Source organism: Neoarius graeffei, chromosome 15, assembly GCF_027579695.1.
Source record: "Neoarius graeffei isolate fNeoGra1 chromosome 15, fNeoGra1.pri, whole genome shotgun sequence".
NCBI classification, from domain to species: Eukaryota; Metazoa; Chordata; class Actinopteri; order Siluriformes; family Ariidae; genus Neoarius; species Neoarius graeffei.
In genome coordinates, this window is record NC_083583.1 from 35,998,071 (window position 1) to 36,014,124 (window position 16,054).

The following is a 16,054-nucleotide window of genomic DNA, read 5'->3' on the forward strand; positions in this document are numbered from 1 at the left end:
AGACAAATTCATGATCATTATGAAGAACTGAAGCTTTGGAGCCTTTGTACTCTATATTGATGTGTAAATGTACTTCACATGAAGCAGGAGATGATGACCTGACCTGATAAAGTGATAATATTTTGGTGTTATAGAAGGAGAAAACACTCACAGCAGTATGCCTCATCTGATTCATCATCACAATCTGACATGGAGTCACACTCGGGATGAGGTTTAGTCACACACTCTCCACTGGCACAGGTGAACATATCATCAGGACATCTACCTGGTATTAAGAAAACTGTCATGCTGTACATATAGGTCTTAAAAGGCATGGTATAACACTGCCATTGTAAAGGTACACCTTTGTGCTTAACGTTAAAGGAGAAGTTTGTAATTTTTAGTGCCCTTTTCTGAATGTGAGGTGAACTCAAGTGCAATTCCAGTGTAAACACTGACTATCCTAGAAAAATTAGCTTTGTCTCTTCTGTTTAAAGTATGCATGATTTGAGAGATTGCTTTGAGGGCGCCTCTGTTCTAGCTGGGGGTGGAGCTAATTTCTGGGCCAGAAAAATGCAAACAGAAGGCTGTTATAGAAAAGTTAGCCAGAAGAGCAAATCATTGTTTTTTAAGGTGTTTGGACCAACACTACAAAGCGAATAAGAATCTTTTTTTTTTTTTAATGAGAGTTGTCATTTTATAAAAGTGAACTTTAGAACTGTGAAGTGGGCAGAGCAACTGATGTGAAAACATGGAACTGAGTTTAACTTTATTCAAATGAGAAGGAAAGTGATTTGACCAATAGGAGTAAGAAACAGGAGTAAATTCTATTTGTGTTCTGGACATAAAACTTGATATTAAAGGAACAGTCCACCGTACTTCCATAATGAAATATGCTCTTATCTGAATTGAGACGAGCTGCTCCGTACCTCTCCGAGCTTTGCGTGACCTCCCAGTCAGTCAGACGCAGTCAGACGCGCTGTCACTCCTGTTAGCAATGTAGCTAGGCTCAGCATGGCCAATGGTATTTTTTGGGGCTGTAGTTAGATGCGACCAAACTCTTCCGTGTTTTTCCTGTTTACATAGGTTTATATGACCAGTGATATGAAACAAGTTCAGTTACACAAATTGAAACGTAGCGATTTTCTATGCTATGGAAAGTCCGCACTATAATGACAGGCGTATTAACACCTTCTGCGCGCTTCGGCAGCGCATTGATACGGAGCTCAGATATCAATGCGCTGCCGAAGCGCGCAGAAGGTGTTAGTACGCCTGTCATTATAGTGCGGACTTTCCATAGCATAGAAAATCGCTACGTTTCAATTTGTGTAACTGAACTTGTTTCATATCACTGGTCATATAAACCTATGTAAACAGGAAAAACGCGGAAGAGTTTGGTCGCATCTAACTACAGCCCCAAAAAATACCATTGGCCATGCTGAGCCTAGCTACATTGCTAACAGGAGTGACAGCGCGTCTGACTGCGTCTGACTGACTGGGAGGTCACGCAAAGCTCGGAGAGGTACGGAGCAGCTCGTCTCAATTCAGATAAGAGCATATTTCATTATGGAAGTACGGTGGACTGTTCCTTTAAGTTCCAGATATTTATTCCTACTTGCAGTTCCAGAACCAGCCACAGTTCCTTGGTACTCCAAGATTAAAGTATTGTTGATAACCTCAGACAGGACAACAATTTTTGCTTTCGCAAATAGACAGCAACGATAACAAATAGTAAATTCTTCTTTGGCTCATTTTGACGTTATAATTCTAATTTAATTTTTTGTGGGAAAGCTTCCAGGTCTAGAAACACATTAAAAATTACAAACTACACCCTTAAAAAATATGTTGAGGAACAGTATAATGAAATCCATTCTTACTTGCATTAGCATTGATTACATAGAAAGACTTTCCGCTAGCACCTGAGAATAGAAAATAATAAAGTATATGAGAAATAAGTGTACAGTCCCAGTCAGACATCTGGACTCACCTACCCATTCATACATTTATCAATCACTCATTCTGTATTTTGACTATATTGAAGACATCAAAACTATGAAATAACATATCGAACATATATGGAATTATGTGGTAAGTTAAAAAAGTGTTTTAAAAAGATATATTTCATATTTTCTTCAAAATAGCCAGCATTTACCTTGATGACACTTTACACACTATTGGCATTATCTTAACCGGCTTCATGAGGTAGTCACCTGGAATGCTTTTCAATTAACAGCTATACCTCATCAAAAGTTAATTAGAGCAATTTCTTGCCTTCTTAATGCATTTGAGATCAAACAGTAAATAGTAAATAATAAAAATACAGTAAATAGCCCTATTCCACAACTGTCGTAATCCATATTATATCAAGAACCGCTCAACTAAGTAAAAAGAAACGACATCCATCATTACTTTAATACATGAACTGCCTTTTAATTAATAACAATAAAGAAAATCCACTGAATTGGTGTGTCCAAACTTTTGCCTGGTACTGTATATGGTCTCACCTCCTGTTTCATCATAAATTAAATCATGCAAATGAGCCCCCAGTATATGAGATGTTCTATTCCTTACTTCTACCACTGCATTGTTGAATTCTCAAAAGAAGGTGTTGACTGATTTTCTGTAATAGCTGCTCTAATAGTAGTTCTAGCTATAAGATGATTCAGGTTTATATTAACGCGCACGTTCTTATCAGTTCTAACAGCCCCTTCACTGGAACTTGTTGGATGCTCCACATAAATAGTTAAAGATGTGCATGGTGAAGTTTTCTGTAAAGAAACATTAATTTAACATTTATGGAAGGAGTCTCCAGTGTCAATGCTTTGTAAATGTCAGAGTTCAAGCTGTAACTTTAAGTATTCCGACATCTTCAGGACAGAGACGATTATACTTTGTGGTTTGTCTGTAACATGACAACTGTGCTTTTTTGAACAGAGAAAGACTGGTGAGGGAAAGACTGTTTGTAGCTGCTATAACAGAAATGAGGACAGGAACTAACTTCCATCCATCCATTATCTGTAGCTGTTTATCCTGTTCTACAGGGTCGCAGCAGGAAGTAACTTGTTTATATTAAATATTAATAGTATAAAGTACAACATGTTGCTATTTATTAAGTAAAGAATTGTAGTCGTTTGTAAATTGCTGTGGTATAAGAGAAACTAAACACTTCAGGAACAGATTTATAAAGGTTAATGGTCCCAGAAGTTGCTTTTACCCAGAAGGATGATGCTCTGAATTTCTCCAAACTCAGGAATGATCAGCGGGTTCGGACTGACTAAAGCCTGAAAGCCATACCAAATCTGCTCCTGGAGGAAACGGTCTGTGTAGTCTGTAAATTGTACTTGAAATTTGGACACTCTGAAGACCAAACGAAGGGTCGCCATCACATTATTACTGATGTTCCTGAAACGCACAGCAGCATGCAGGATTCAAGAAAGGATGCTTCCAAAATGTCATAGAAAGTTCTGGAAATATATTTTGTGTATTACGCCTACCCATACGCAACGATATGGCAGGAAACAAAATGGGGTCCAATCGATGATGCGAGGAAAATATTCTGCATCTGGAATACGATTCAGGTATAAATATGAAAATATATTTTATATAATAAAATTGCACATTATACATGAACAACCATTTACTTTGAATATCTAGCAGTAGTACATGAAGGTACAAAAGTTTGGGCCCCTTAGCTTTTGTGAAAAAAGCATTTTATCTCTAAATCTGCTCATTTCATGGTTTTTCTGACTATAAACAGATAAAAAGTATGATCTGTCAATAAAAAATGCTTAGTGTTGGCATTTTGCTGTGGTATAAAAGAAATAAAACACTTCAAGGTGGTAAGAGTTATGACATCATTTTCCTTTACCAGCATGTCCCTAAATGTTTTATTCCTTACATAGCCTTGTCATTTTCAGGTCAATAAAACCCCTCGTACATGTGCTGGAACATCTTTAACATTATAACTACAGTCTCATTGACCAGACTTTCTATTATAGGACATTGAACATTATCTGCTTAAATAAGAACCTTTATATTCTTTGTCCTGCTCTTACCTTTGTTTCCAAAGTGGCTGTCAGGATTAAAAAAAACGCAGACATTTTATCCTTGAGGTCAGGTTTGTACTGTAGGCCTTTTAACTCCACTGTGTCCATGAAGTAATGTTCCTTCTGCACCGTGTACACTTAACGTGATAATCGGAAAAATTAATCACCTACTACCATCTGCATTACTCATCACTTAAAGGAATAATTCAGCCAAAAATGAAACATATACAGTATATATATATATATATTTTTTTTTGTTCACCCAAATGTTTTGCAATGGAGCTAGAAGGTTAATATCACTAAAAATTAATAGATTATAGCAAGCAGTTTAGTACTGTGCACTAATTGTGTGTGTGTGTGTGTGTGTGTGTGTGTGTGTGTGTGAGAGAGAGAGAGAGAATCATCCCACGGTGACCCATAATAGGCTTTGTGCAGTTGTTCATTGTCTTGTTGATGTTTCTGACGCACTATTATCTAAAAAACATGGACAAAAGGATGTCAAAGAGATGGGAAAAAACAGTAGCATACAATGGTGCTTGAAAGTTTGTGAACCCTTTAGAATTTTCTTTTTTTCTGCATAAATATGACATAAAACATCATCAGATTTTTATACAAGTCCTAAAAGTAGATAAAGAGAACCCAGTTAAACAAATGAGATAAAAATATTATTCTTGGTCATTTATTTATTGAGGAAAATGATCCAATATTACATATCTGTGAGTGGCAAAAGTATGTGAACCTTTGCTTTCAGTATCTGGTGTGACCCCCTTGTGCAGCAATAACTGCAACTAAACATTTCCGGTAACTGTTGATCAGTCCTGCACACCGGCTTGGAGGAATTTTAGCCCATTACTCTGTACGGAACAGCTTCAACTCTGGGATGTTGGTGGGTTTCCTCACATGAACTGCTCGCTTCAGGTCCTTCCACAACATTTCCATTGGATTAAGGTCAGGACTTTGACTTGGCCATTCCAAAACATTAACTTTATTCTTCTTTAACCATTCTTTGGTACAACCCTGATTCCAAAAAAGTTGGGACAAAGTACAAATTGTAAATAAAAACGGAATGCAATAACTTACAAATCTCAAAAACTGATATAGTATTCACAATAGAACATAGACAACATATCAAATGTCGAAAGTGAGACATTTTGAAATTTCATGCCAAATATTGGCTCATTTGAAATTTCATGACAGCAACACATCTCAAAAAAATTGGGACAGGGGCAATAAGAGGCTGGAAAAGTTAAAGGTACAAAAAAGGAACAGCTGGAGGACCAAATTGCAACTCATTAGATCAATTGGCAATAGGTCATTAACATGACTGGGTATAAAAAGAGCATCTTGGAGTGGCAGCGGCTCTCAGAAGTAAAGATGGGAAGAGGATCACCAATCCCCCCAATTCTGCGCTGACAAATAGTGGAGCAATATCAGAAAGGAGTTTGACAGTGTAAAATTGCAAAGAGTTTGAACATATCATCATCTACAGTGCATAATATCATCAAAAGATTCAGAGAATCTGGAAGAATCTCTGTGCGTAAGGGTCAAGGCCGGAAAACCATACTGGGTGCCCGTGATCTTTGGGCCCTTAGGCGGCACTGCATCACATACAGGCATGCTTCTGTATTGGAAATCACAAAATGGGCTCAGGGATATTTCCAGAGAACATTATCTGTGAACACAATTCACCGTGCCATCCGCCGTTGCCAGCGAAAACTCTATAGTTCAAAGAAGAAGCCGTATCTAAACATGATCCAGAAGCGCAGACGTCTTCTCTGGGCCAAGGCTCATTTAAAATGGACTGTGGCAAAGTGGAAAACTGTTCTGTGGTCAGACGAATCAAAATTTGAAGTTCTTTATGGAAATCAGGGACGCCGTGTCATTTGGACTAAAGAGGAGAAGGACGACCCAAGTTGTTATCAGCACTCAGTTCAGAAGCCTGCATCTCTGATGGTATGGGGTTGCATTAGTGCGTGTGGCATGGGCAGCTTACACATCTGGAAAGACACCATCAATGCTGAAAGGTATATCCAGGTTCTAGAGCAACATATGCTCCCATCCAGACGACATCTCTTTCAGGGAAGACCTTGCATTTTCCAACATGACAATGCCAAACCACATACTGCATCAATTACAGCATCATGGCTGCGTAGAAGAAGGGTCCGGGTACTGAACTGGCCAGCCTGCAGTCCAGATCTTTCATCCATAGAAAACATTTAGCGCATCATAAAACGGAAGATACAACAAAAAAGACCTAAGACAGTTGAGCAACTAGAATCCTACATTAGACAAGAATGGGTTAACATTCCTATCCCTAAACTTGAGCAACTTGTCTCCTCAGTCCCCAGACATTTACAGACTGTTGTAAAGAGAAAAGGGGATGTCTCACCGTGGTAAACATGGCCTTGTCCCAACTTTTTTGAGATGTGTTGTTGTCATAAACTTTAAAATCACCTAATTTTTCTTTTTAAATGATAAATTTTCTCAGTTTAAACATTTGATATGTCATCTATGTTCTATTCTGAATAAAATATGGAATTTTGAAACTTCCACATCATTGCATTCCGTTTTTATTTACAATTTGTGCTTTGTCCCAACTTTTTTGGAATCGGGGTTGTAGAATGACTTGTGTGCTTAGGGTCGTTGTCTTGCTGCATGACCCACCTTCTCTTGAGATTCAGTTCATGGACAGATGTTCTGACATTTTCCTTTAGAATTCGCTGGTATAATTCAGAATTAATTGTTCCATCAATGATGGCAAGCCGTCCTGGCCCAGATGCAGCAAAACAGGCCCAAACCATGATACTACCACCACCATGTTTCACAGATGGAATAAGGTTCTTATGATGGAATGCAGTGTTTTCCTTTCTCCAAACATAACGCTTCTCATTTAAACCAGAAAGTTCTAGTTTGGTCTCATTCATCCACAAAACATTTTTCTAGTAGCCTTCTGGCTTGTCCACGTGATCTTTAGCAAACTTTATCAATAACAGAAAATTAAGTAGTGGTAGTGAGGAGTCAGGAAACAGACTCAAAGGAAATGGTTACAGATGGAATAACTCAACTCACTTTTATTAATGTACGTAAATATTGCAAAGAAGAGAGTTTACAACAAAGACGTGTGCAAGTGGACAATCAGTGGTGATCAGTGATTTGCTGTTGGGAACAATGCCGATTAGTGATTGGTTGTTGGGAGCAATGGCTATCCGTGAATGGTCAATGAAAATATTGGCTTGCACAAGCACATCTCAGTCAGGCTTTACACACTGGTGATGAGGGAGTGAACCTTTTCTCTCAACTTGTATAGCCAACAGCTGTGATGTGAGCTGTAAGCTGGACAGTTGCTCAAAATCTGCTCAAAATGTCACTATATTTGTAACTAGGTTCTTTTTTTTAAAGGATCTAAAAAGTTGTGAGATCTAACAACACTATGTTATCACTGCCGGTCGGACTTAGTTAGGCGTGGCCTAAACTCTGAAGGTGGAGTAGAAATTCAGATAATATAGACTGCCTTTCAGATTTTTCAAGTGTAGGTCATAAAAATGATTTTCCCTGACACACAGTTATTTTTGTTTAGTGGACCGAAAGCTACTGAATTCGAATCACAGACTTACAATTTTATTAGGTTTTTTGAAAAATAGGATAATTAATGAATTTAGGGTCACGTGGCCCTAAATTCTTCGCTATTTTTTCCTGCTTCACCATGACCCAATTCAAGATACTACATCACGTGGTGGGCTTTCCCCGTTCACGCAAGGCATTATGGGATGCAAATTTGAAACAGGAGAGAAAAATGGAGGACGTGAGTGTGTGAATGAAACATGAAAGACCGACTACAGTAATGGAAAGCGAGAAGAAAAGACGTTATGTTGTGAAGGAAAGGAAACGCAGGACCAAACTAATAAATACTGGTGGTCAGCGAGCACCTCGGTGTGATCTTTTAGTGACAGAATGATGTAACCGTCAGTGCACGGTCAAGGTAAACCTGTAGATGGCAGTAATGCAACACTGTGGATGCCAGCTGCTGTAAAACCCAAAAGATGAAGAAGAAGAAGAAGAAGAAGAAGAAGGTAAACCTGTGCATGCGCACACAGACTTCCTCTGTCTGCTTGAAGCGAGCGATTTCATGCCCATTATTTGCTCGGGAATCCCTCAAATTAAATAACTTCCCAGCCACAGAATAGCCTGGGTTTTTGTGAGATATTACAGAAATAAACATATATCACAATGACCAAATTTCAGAGGGAACTAAATTTCTCCGATTTTATGAAATCGAAAGGCTGTCTAGCTTTAAGGTTCAAATTTCAATATTAAATTTTTTTTGTAGCTCAGATGCAAAACTATAGAAGCAAACTTGATAAAGCAAACATGGAGCTGATTGACTGTGTTTGAGTTAAAAAGGGGTGCATTCTATACATTTCATTTTTGGCTAAACTCTTCATTTGAGATGACTTTTAAAAAAAAAAAATCAATCACTGACTGACATTTCCAGATCATCTACATACATCACTCACCTATCACAACTCCTGCCAAAACACAGATGATGAGAAACACAAAGATGGTGCAGGGTGTAATGTATCTGCACACAGAGGAGGCTGGAGCAGGAGGAGGATCAGCCTCAGGCCACTTACTCTGCTGCTGCTTCATTTCTTTATTAGTCTACAGAAATCTGAACCTCTGAGACCTGCAACACAAATAAGGTTCAGTGCGCTACAATTACATCCTGATCTTTACTGCATTGTTATGCTGCCTGCTCACACACCCTAGACATCACTGATACTATTTCAGCTCCATGGCACTGTAAAAACCTCAAAATATTCATCCTAAAGGAAGCATTCAGTACAAAATTAAACACACACAATGTTCTCTAAATCTACTTAAAATATAGTAAATCAAGTAAGACGTACTCTATTTGTATAGTGATGAATAAAACACAACAGCACGCTGTGATGAAGCAAAGTTGTTGATAAATTTTTATTTATTAAAGAACGACACATCATACTTTTTATCCTTTGACATTTAATGTTGTGAAACATCCTTGAAAGAAATTCCTGTTCTCACTTAGGGTACCAGTCAAAAGTTTAGACAAACCTTTTAATTCAATGCTTTTTCTTTATTTTTATTAATTAAAAGACGCTTCGTGTCTTAAAGTCATGATGGATGTCGTTTCTCTTTACTTAGTTGAGCGGTTCTTGATATAATATGGATGACTACAGTTGTGGAACAGGACTACTTACTGTACTTTTATTATTTACTATTTACTGTTTGATCTCAAACACATTAAGAAGGCAAGAAATTGCACTAAATAACTTTTGATGAGGCACAGCTATTAATTGAAAAGCATTCTAGGTGACTACCTCATGAAACTGGTTAAGATAATGCCAATAGTGTGTAAAGCATCATCAAGGTAAACGGTAATTCTTCTACTTTGAAGAATCTAAAATATGAAACTTTTTTTTGTTTACCACATAATTCCATATAGGTTTCAGATGTTATTTCATAGTTTTGATGACTTCAGTATTGTTCTACAGTGTAGAAAATAGTCAAAATACAGAAACGCTAATGAATGAGTAGGGGTGTCCAAACTTTTGACTGGTACTGTATGTTATAGTATCTATAAACAGTCGTTCCCTCACCAGCTTCTTTTTTAAAATCTCTTTTTAAGTTAATAAGACAAAAAAAGCACAGATCATAATATTACCAAGAAACCACAAAGCGTAAACTCCTCTGTCTTGAAGATGTCAGAAAACTTGTTACAGCTTTATCTCTGACTGTATTGACACTGGAGGCTCCTTCCATTCCATCCATCCATTATCTGTAACCACTTATCCTGTGCAGGGTCGCGGGCAAGCTGGAGCCTATCCCAGCTGACTACGGGCGAGAGGCGGGGTACACCCTGGACAAGTCGCCAGGTCATCACAGGGCTGACACATAGACACAGACAACCATTCACACTCACATTCACACCTACGGTCAATTTAGAGTCACCAGTTAACCTAACCTGCATGTCTTTGGACTGTGGGGGAAACCGGAGCACCCGGAGGAAACCCACGCGGACAAGGGGAGAACATGCAAACTCCGCACAGAAAGGCCCCCATCGGGCTCAAACTCAGAACCTTCTTGCTGTGGGGCAACAGTGCTAACCACTACACCATCGTGCCGCCCCGGCTCCTTCCATAAATGTTAAACAAATTTCTCCTTACAGAAAACAGCACCATATCAAATGATTATATACCATTTTAAATCCATTTGTTTCACATCTGCTGTGCAAGTCCCTGTGAATGAGCTCTTACTATAGAAAAGATACCATATTAGAATGAGCACATTAATGTAATTAATCACACCTTCTGACTAATCAGAATTCAACAGCAGTACAATTGTATCTGACTCAAAAATACAAACCCAAATTTCTTCATAAAAAATTTATAACGAACCATCGTTATTATTCACAGTGAACAACAATATTTAGATGTTCAAGTTTTCATCTTCATCATTTCCAACTTTACACTACAATTCCACCTTCAGTCTTGTAGGGGGTGAAATGATATTAAATTGTGCCAAGAAAAAAAGTGATTCGGTTGTTCGAGATGGCTGCTCTTAAAAAACAATCCAGCGTTTAGCTACACTGAAGTTTAGCTCATATTTATAGATTACAGGAAGTTTCACTGTGTCCTAAATCACATCAGTAAGCCTGTGGGTCATCACTGAAATACTGGATGCAGGTCTGAGATGGAGGATATGTATTAACCAGTTGCATCCTCCAGCAAAAGCCATGGTTCGCAGAGAGCTTACAAAGTATCACAGGGATCTCATTGTTAAAAGGTATACAGTGGTGCTTGAAAGCTTGTGAACCCTTTAGAATTTTCTATATTTCTACATAAATATGATCTAAAACATCATCAGATTTTCACACAAGTCTTAAAAGTAGATAAAGAGAACCCAGTTAAACAAATGAGACAAAAATATTATACTTGGTCATTTATTTATTGAGGAAAATGATCCAATATTACATATCTGTGAGTGGCAAAAGTATGTGAACCTTTGCTTTCAGTATCTGGTGTGCCCCCCTTGTGCAGCAATAACTGCAACTAAACATTTCTGGTAACTGTTGATCAGTCCTGCACACTGGCTTGGAGGAATTTTAGCCCATTCCTCCGTACAGAACAACTTCAACTCTGGGATGTTGGTGGGTTTCCACACATGAACTGCTCGCTTCAGGTCCTTCCACAACATTTCAATTGGATTAAGGTCAGGACTTTGACTTGGCCATTCCAAAACATTCACTTTATTCTTCTTTAACCATTCTTTGGTAGAACGACTTGTGTGCTTAGGGTCGTTGTCTTGCTGCATGACCCACCTTCTTTTGAGATTCAGTTCATGGACAGATGTCCTGATATTTTCCTTTAGAATTCGCTGGTATAATTCAGAATTCATTGTTCCATCAATGATGGCAAGCCGTCCTGGCCCAGATGCAGCAAAACAGGCCCAAACCATGATATTACCACCACTATGTTTCACAGATGGGATAAGGTTCTCATGCTGGAATGCAGTGTTTTCCTTTCTCCAAACATAACGCTTCTCATTTAAACCAGAAAGTTCTAGTTTGGTCTCATCCATCCACAAAACATTTTTCTAATAGCCTTCTGGCTTGTCCACGTGATCTTTAGGAAACTGCAGACAAGCAGCAATGTTCTTTTTGGAGAGCAGTGGCTTTCTCCTTGCAACCCTGCCACGCACACCATTGTTGTTCAGTGTTCTCCTGATGGTGGACTCATGAACATTAACACTAGCCAATGTGAGAGAGGCCTTCAGTTGCTTAGAAGTTACCCTGGGGTCCTTTGTGACCTCACCGACTATTACATGCCTTGCTCTTGGAGTGATCTTTGTTGGTCGACCACTCCCGGGGAGGGTAACAATGATCTTGAATTTCCTCCATTTGTACACAATCTGTCTGACTGTGGATTGGTGGAGTTCAAACTCTTTAGAGATGGTTTTGTAACCTTTTCCAGCCTGATGAGCATCAACAACGCTTATTCTGAGGTCCTCAGAAATCTCCTTTGTTTGTGCCATGATACACTTCCACAAACGTGTTGTGAAGATCAGACTTTGATAGATCCCTGTTCTTTAAATAAAACAGGGTGCCCACTCACACCTGATTGTCATCCCATTGATTGAAAACACCTGACTCTAATTTCACCTTCAAATTAACTGCTAATCCTTGAGGTTCACATACTTTTGCCACTCACAGATATGTAATATTGGATCATTTTCCTCAATAAATAAATGACCAAGTATAATATTTTTGTCTCATTTGTTTAACTGGGTTCTCTTTATCTACTTTTAGGACTTGTGTGAAAATCCGATGTTGTTTTAGATCATATTTATACAGAAATATCGAAAATTCTAAAGGGTTCACAAACTTTCAAGCACCACTGTACATCAAAATCAACAAAAGAATGGCTTCACCAGAAGAAAATTAAAGTTTTGGAATGGCCCAGCCAGAGCCCAGACCTAAATCCAATTGAAAATCTGTGGGGTGACCTGAAGAGGGCTGTGCACAAGAGATGCCCTCGCAATCTGACAGATTTGGAGCGCTTTTGCAAGGAAGAGTGGGCAAATATTGCCAAGTCTAGATGTGGCAGGCTGATAGACTCTGACCCAAAAAGACTGAATGCTGTAATTAAATCAAAAGGTGCTTCAACAAAGTATTAGTTTAAGGGTGTGCACACTTATGCAACCAGCCTACTGTACATTTTTTATGTTTCTCCCTGAAAAGCTTTGTTTGTTTTTCGATTGAATTGTACAGGTTATCGGTCACATTAAAGGTGGGAAAAGTTTTTAAATTATTTGTTGTCTCATTTTTTTCAACATCAGAAAAACCTATCATTTTAATGGGGTGTGTACACTTTTTATATCCTCTGTACATTCATAACCTGTTATAATGACTTCATAAGGCATTTTATACATTATTATAAATATTTCTGAAAAGAAATTACAGTTCACAGCAGTATTTATAATGCACAATTAGTCTTAGATGATATGGATAATAAACTTTCCATTTGGAAAGGAAAAATCAAGACAGGTCTTGTAATGTTCTGTACAAAGTTGCTTGATTTCTTAGTTATTGGTGTTATAATGAACACTGCTCGTATTGTGTTTACATTCCATACTACACAGTAATGATATCATGCTATGTGTTCATAATTCATGATAACTACAGCCTTCGAAGAAAGCATGACCAATTTTTTTTTTGCTACTTTGTTTGATTATAAACCAGCACTTTTGCAAAAAAAAAAGTATTTTCATTTATTTGCTGATAGATGCTCAAGGTTAACTGTACCAAGAGCTTTTGTTATCCGGTCTCTACATCAATCTTTGTTTGAATTTGTGTGCATCATCAAAAATAATATCAAACACCACATATTTGAAATTGTAGCATTTTTATTGACTTAACTTGAGGCATTAAAAACAGGGGAAAAATGTGTTTAGAGTCTTAGTTTAATATTGTTATTCCTCTTAAAGCATTATTTATTAAGCTCAGTGTAACTAAATGTAAATGTATTGTTAGAAAAGAGAGGAATGTGTTTAAATTCAGTTGTTTATAGCTTGGGACATGTGCATTGTTGTCCTAAGAATATCCGTATCATCAGATGAGCGGGCCATTTTGGAGAATTAAGGACACTGCAAAAATGGCACCTTAGCACGTGAAAATCTCTTGAATAGTCAAATACATATAGTATTTTTTTTTTTAATTATAAGACTACAATTAACCAAATAAAGATTAAAACTATTAAACCCATTTCTTGACTATTCAAGTTTGATTCTAATTTAAGCATTTATTCCTGGAAATTAGTTTCAAATTCTAGAATATAAGAAATTATCTTATATTTGGATTTTTGTAATAGTAATAATCTGGTAAAAGGAAATACCAGATAAATTCAACAATTCAAAATGTTTTGCTTTACTGTCATATTTTGCAGTGTAGAAACACCGTAGGATAAGTGTAGAAATGTTTCTATATTAAAATCATATAATCACTGAGATGTAACATGACAAACGTAAAGGATCTTTCTTTTTTAATTTTAGGTTACATCAAAAGTGAAGATATGGAAATACTTCCAACAGAGGTGAAATTGATTTTAAAAAAAAATTTAGAGACCTTCAGAGAAATCATCATTACTCACCATTGGCTCGCGCTTGAGAGTGAAGTCGATAACTCTTACTAAAAAAGTGGTGAAACTCTCAAACAGCTCCTTTAGGTTCAGCCCCTCTTTTGGGTGTGTAACTGAGTAAAACAATCAAGACTATCAGATATCCGGCATCCTCCTCCCTGCAGTCTGAGCTCCTACAGTCACCTGTTCAGCTCATCTGAAGCTCAACTAAAGCAACAGGAGCATCTTACAGCTTTAAACAAGACACACCGACTAATATTAGTCCCGTCTTTGTGAAGACCTTAACATTACAACATTAATTCTATGCCTAGCCCTGAATCTAAACTTAAGCTTAACTTTGGTAACCAGAAAGAAATATTCCAGCTCTTTTTAGTTTTGCAAATAAAAACTATTTTTAAAAATGTATTTTGTATGCACTGGGGTTGTAACTATCAAGATCTCAATCTCTTTATCCTGGAACAGGATCATGTTTTTGGGATGTGGTAGGAAACCAGAGGACCCAGAGAAAACCCATACAGTCAAACATGCAAAACTCCATACAAACAGTAACCTGAGCTCAGGTTCGAACCTGGAGCTGTGAAGCAGCAACACAACTGCTTTAAATCTCCATAGTCAGATTGATGCTGCAATCCTCCTTCTTCTTTCAGCTGCTCCCATATGTTCAGGGTTGCCATAGTGGATCTGTTTTGCATATTTGATTTGGCATAGGTTTTACACCAGATGCCCTTTCTGACGCAACCCTCCCTGGTCTATCCACGGTCCTGTGCAAACCCAGTGCTTGAGTATTTTACCTAAGCTGCATGTCTTTGAACTGTGGGGGAAACTGGAGCACCCGGAGGAAACCCACACAGACACGAGGAGAACATGCCCCCATTAGCTGTGAGATTCGAACCCAGAACCTTCTTGTCGTGAGGCGACAGTGCTAACCACTACACCACCATGCCGCGCTTAGATTTATGCTGCAATCCATTGCACGCCAAACTTGAAAAAACCCCGACCCTCAGCATGGAAGAGTCGATGGAAGGGTCATTCAACTCACAATTGAGTCGGGAACTTCTGTAACATCCACCGTACACAAGTTGCCTGACAAATGCACCTGATGGTACAACAATATGGTGGTGCACCATTAACACCAAACAGAATTCCATCCATCCATTATCTGTAGCCGCTTATCCTGTCCTACCGGGTTGCAGGGAAGCTGGAGCCTATCCCAGCTGACTATGGGCGAAAGGTGGGGTACACCCTGGACAAGTCACTCACCAGCCCCTGGGCTCGAACCCAGACCTTCTTGCTGTGAGGCGACAGTGCTAACCACTACACCACCGTGACGCCCAAATAGAATTCCGTTTTACTTATTTTCTGCTTGACAAAACTTGATTTTAGATCTGTAGCTTTTGGTTTGTAAAACATCTTAACTTTAACTTAGCGTTGTAGTTCCATTCATTTCAATGGAATGCAATAAGACCAAAAATTAACAAGTTAATTGTCCCGTCTTTCTTGATAAGACATTGATCAAACATTATCATCACTAATCACACAGGAAGAAATTGATTTAAATCTTATGTTTATCAAATTCAGTGACTAGACATACAAGTCTAGTCTTGCTCTGGACATCTTTTTCTGAGTCAAAGTCCTGGAATGTGTTTCGATCAGAATTTGGGAAATGGACTTGGAATATTCCGCTTACAATAATCTCCAGTATTAATCCTCAAGTGATCCAAAACTTACTTTCTAAGGGGCCATTAAATACAAACACTGACCCTTATCTGTTCATTTCAAAATACTACCTTGGCATTACGAGGATGTTTACTCCTTTCTGGTCGTCACATATAGAAAATTCATGTACATATACTGTAT

The 16,054-nt window shown here is 38.1% G+C and overlaps 1 protein-coding gene across 1 annotated transcript in view; it reads right to left on the reverse strand.

Moving 5' to 3' along the window:
* Nucleotides 1-8,703, reverse strand: part of tmprss9 (transmembrane serine protease 9) — a 32,296-nt gene extending 23,593 nt beyond the window's left edge. The window contains exons 1-6 of the mRNA XM_060941204.1: nucleotides 8,540-8,703; nucleotides 4,035-4,162; nucleotides 3,474-3,541; nucleotides 3,194-3,381; nucleotides 1,857-1,898; nucleotides 152-265 (exon numbers count right to left, since the gene is read on the reverse strand). Coding sequence (XP_060797187.1) covers nucleotides 152-265; nucleotides 1,857-1,898; nucleotides 3,194-3,381; nucleotides 3,474-3,541; nucleotides 4,035-4,162; nucleotides 8,540-8,672 — 673 coding nt within the window. The 5' untranslated portion in view covers nucleotides 8,673-8,703. The remainder of the gene's footprint in view (nucleotides 1-151; nucleotides 266-1,856; nucleotides 1,899-3,193; nucleotides 3,382-3,473; nucleotides 3,542-4,034; nucleotides 4,163-8,539) is intronic.
* Between the last annotated feature and the right edge of the window lie 7,351 nt (nucleotides 8,704-16,054).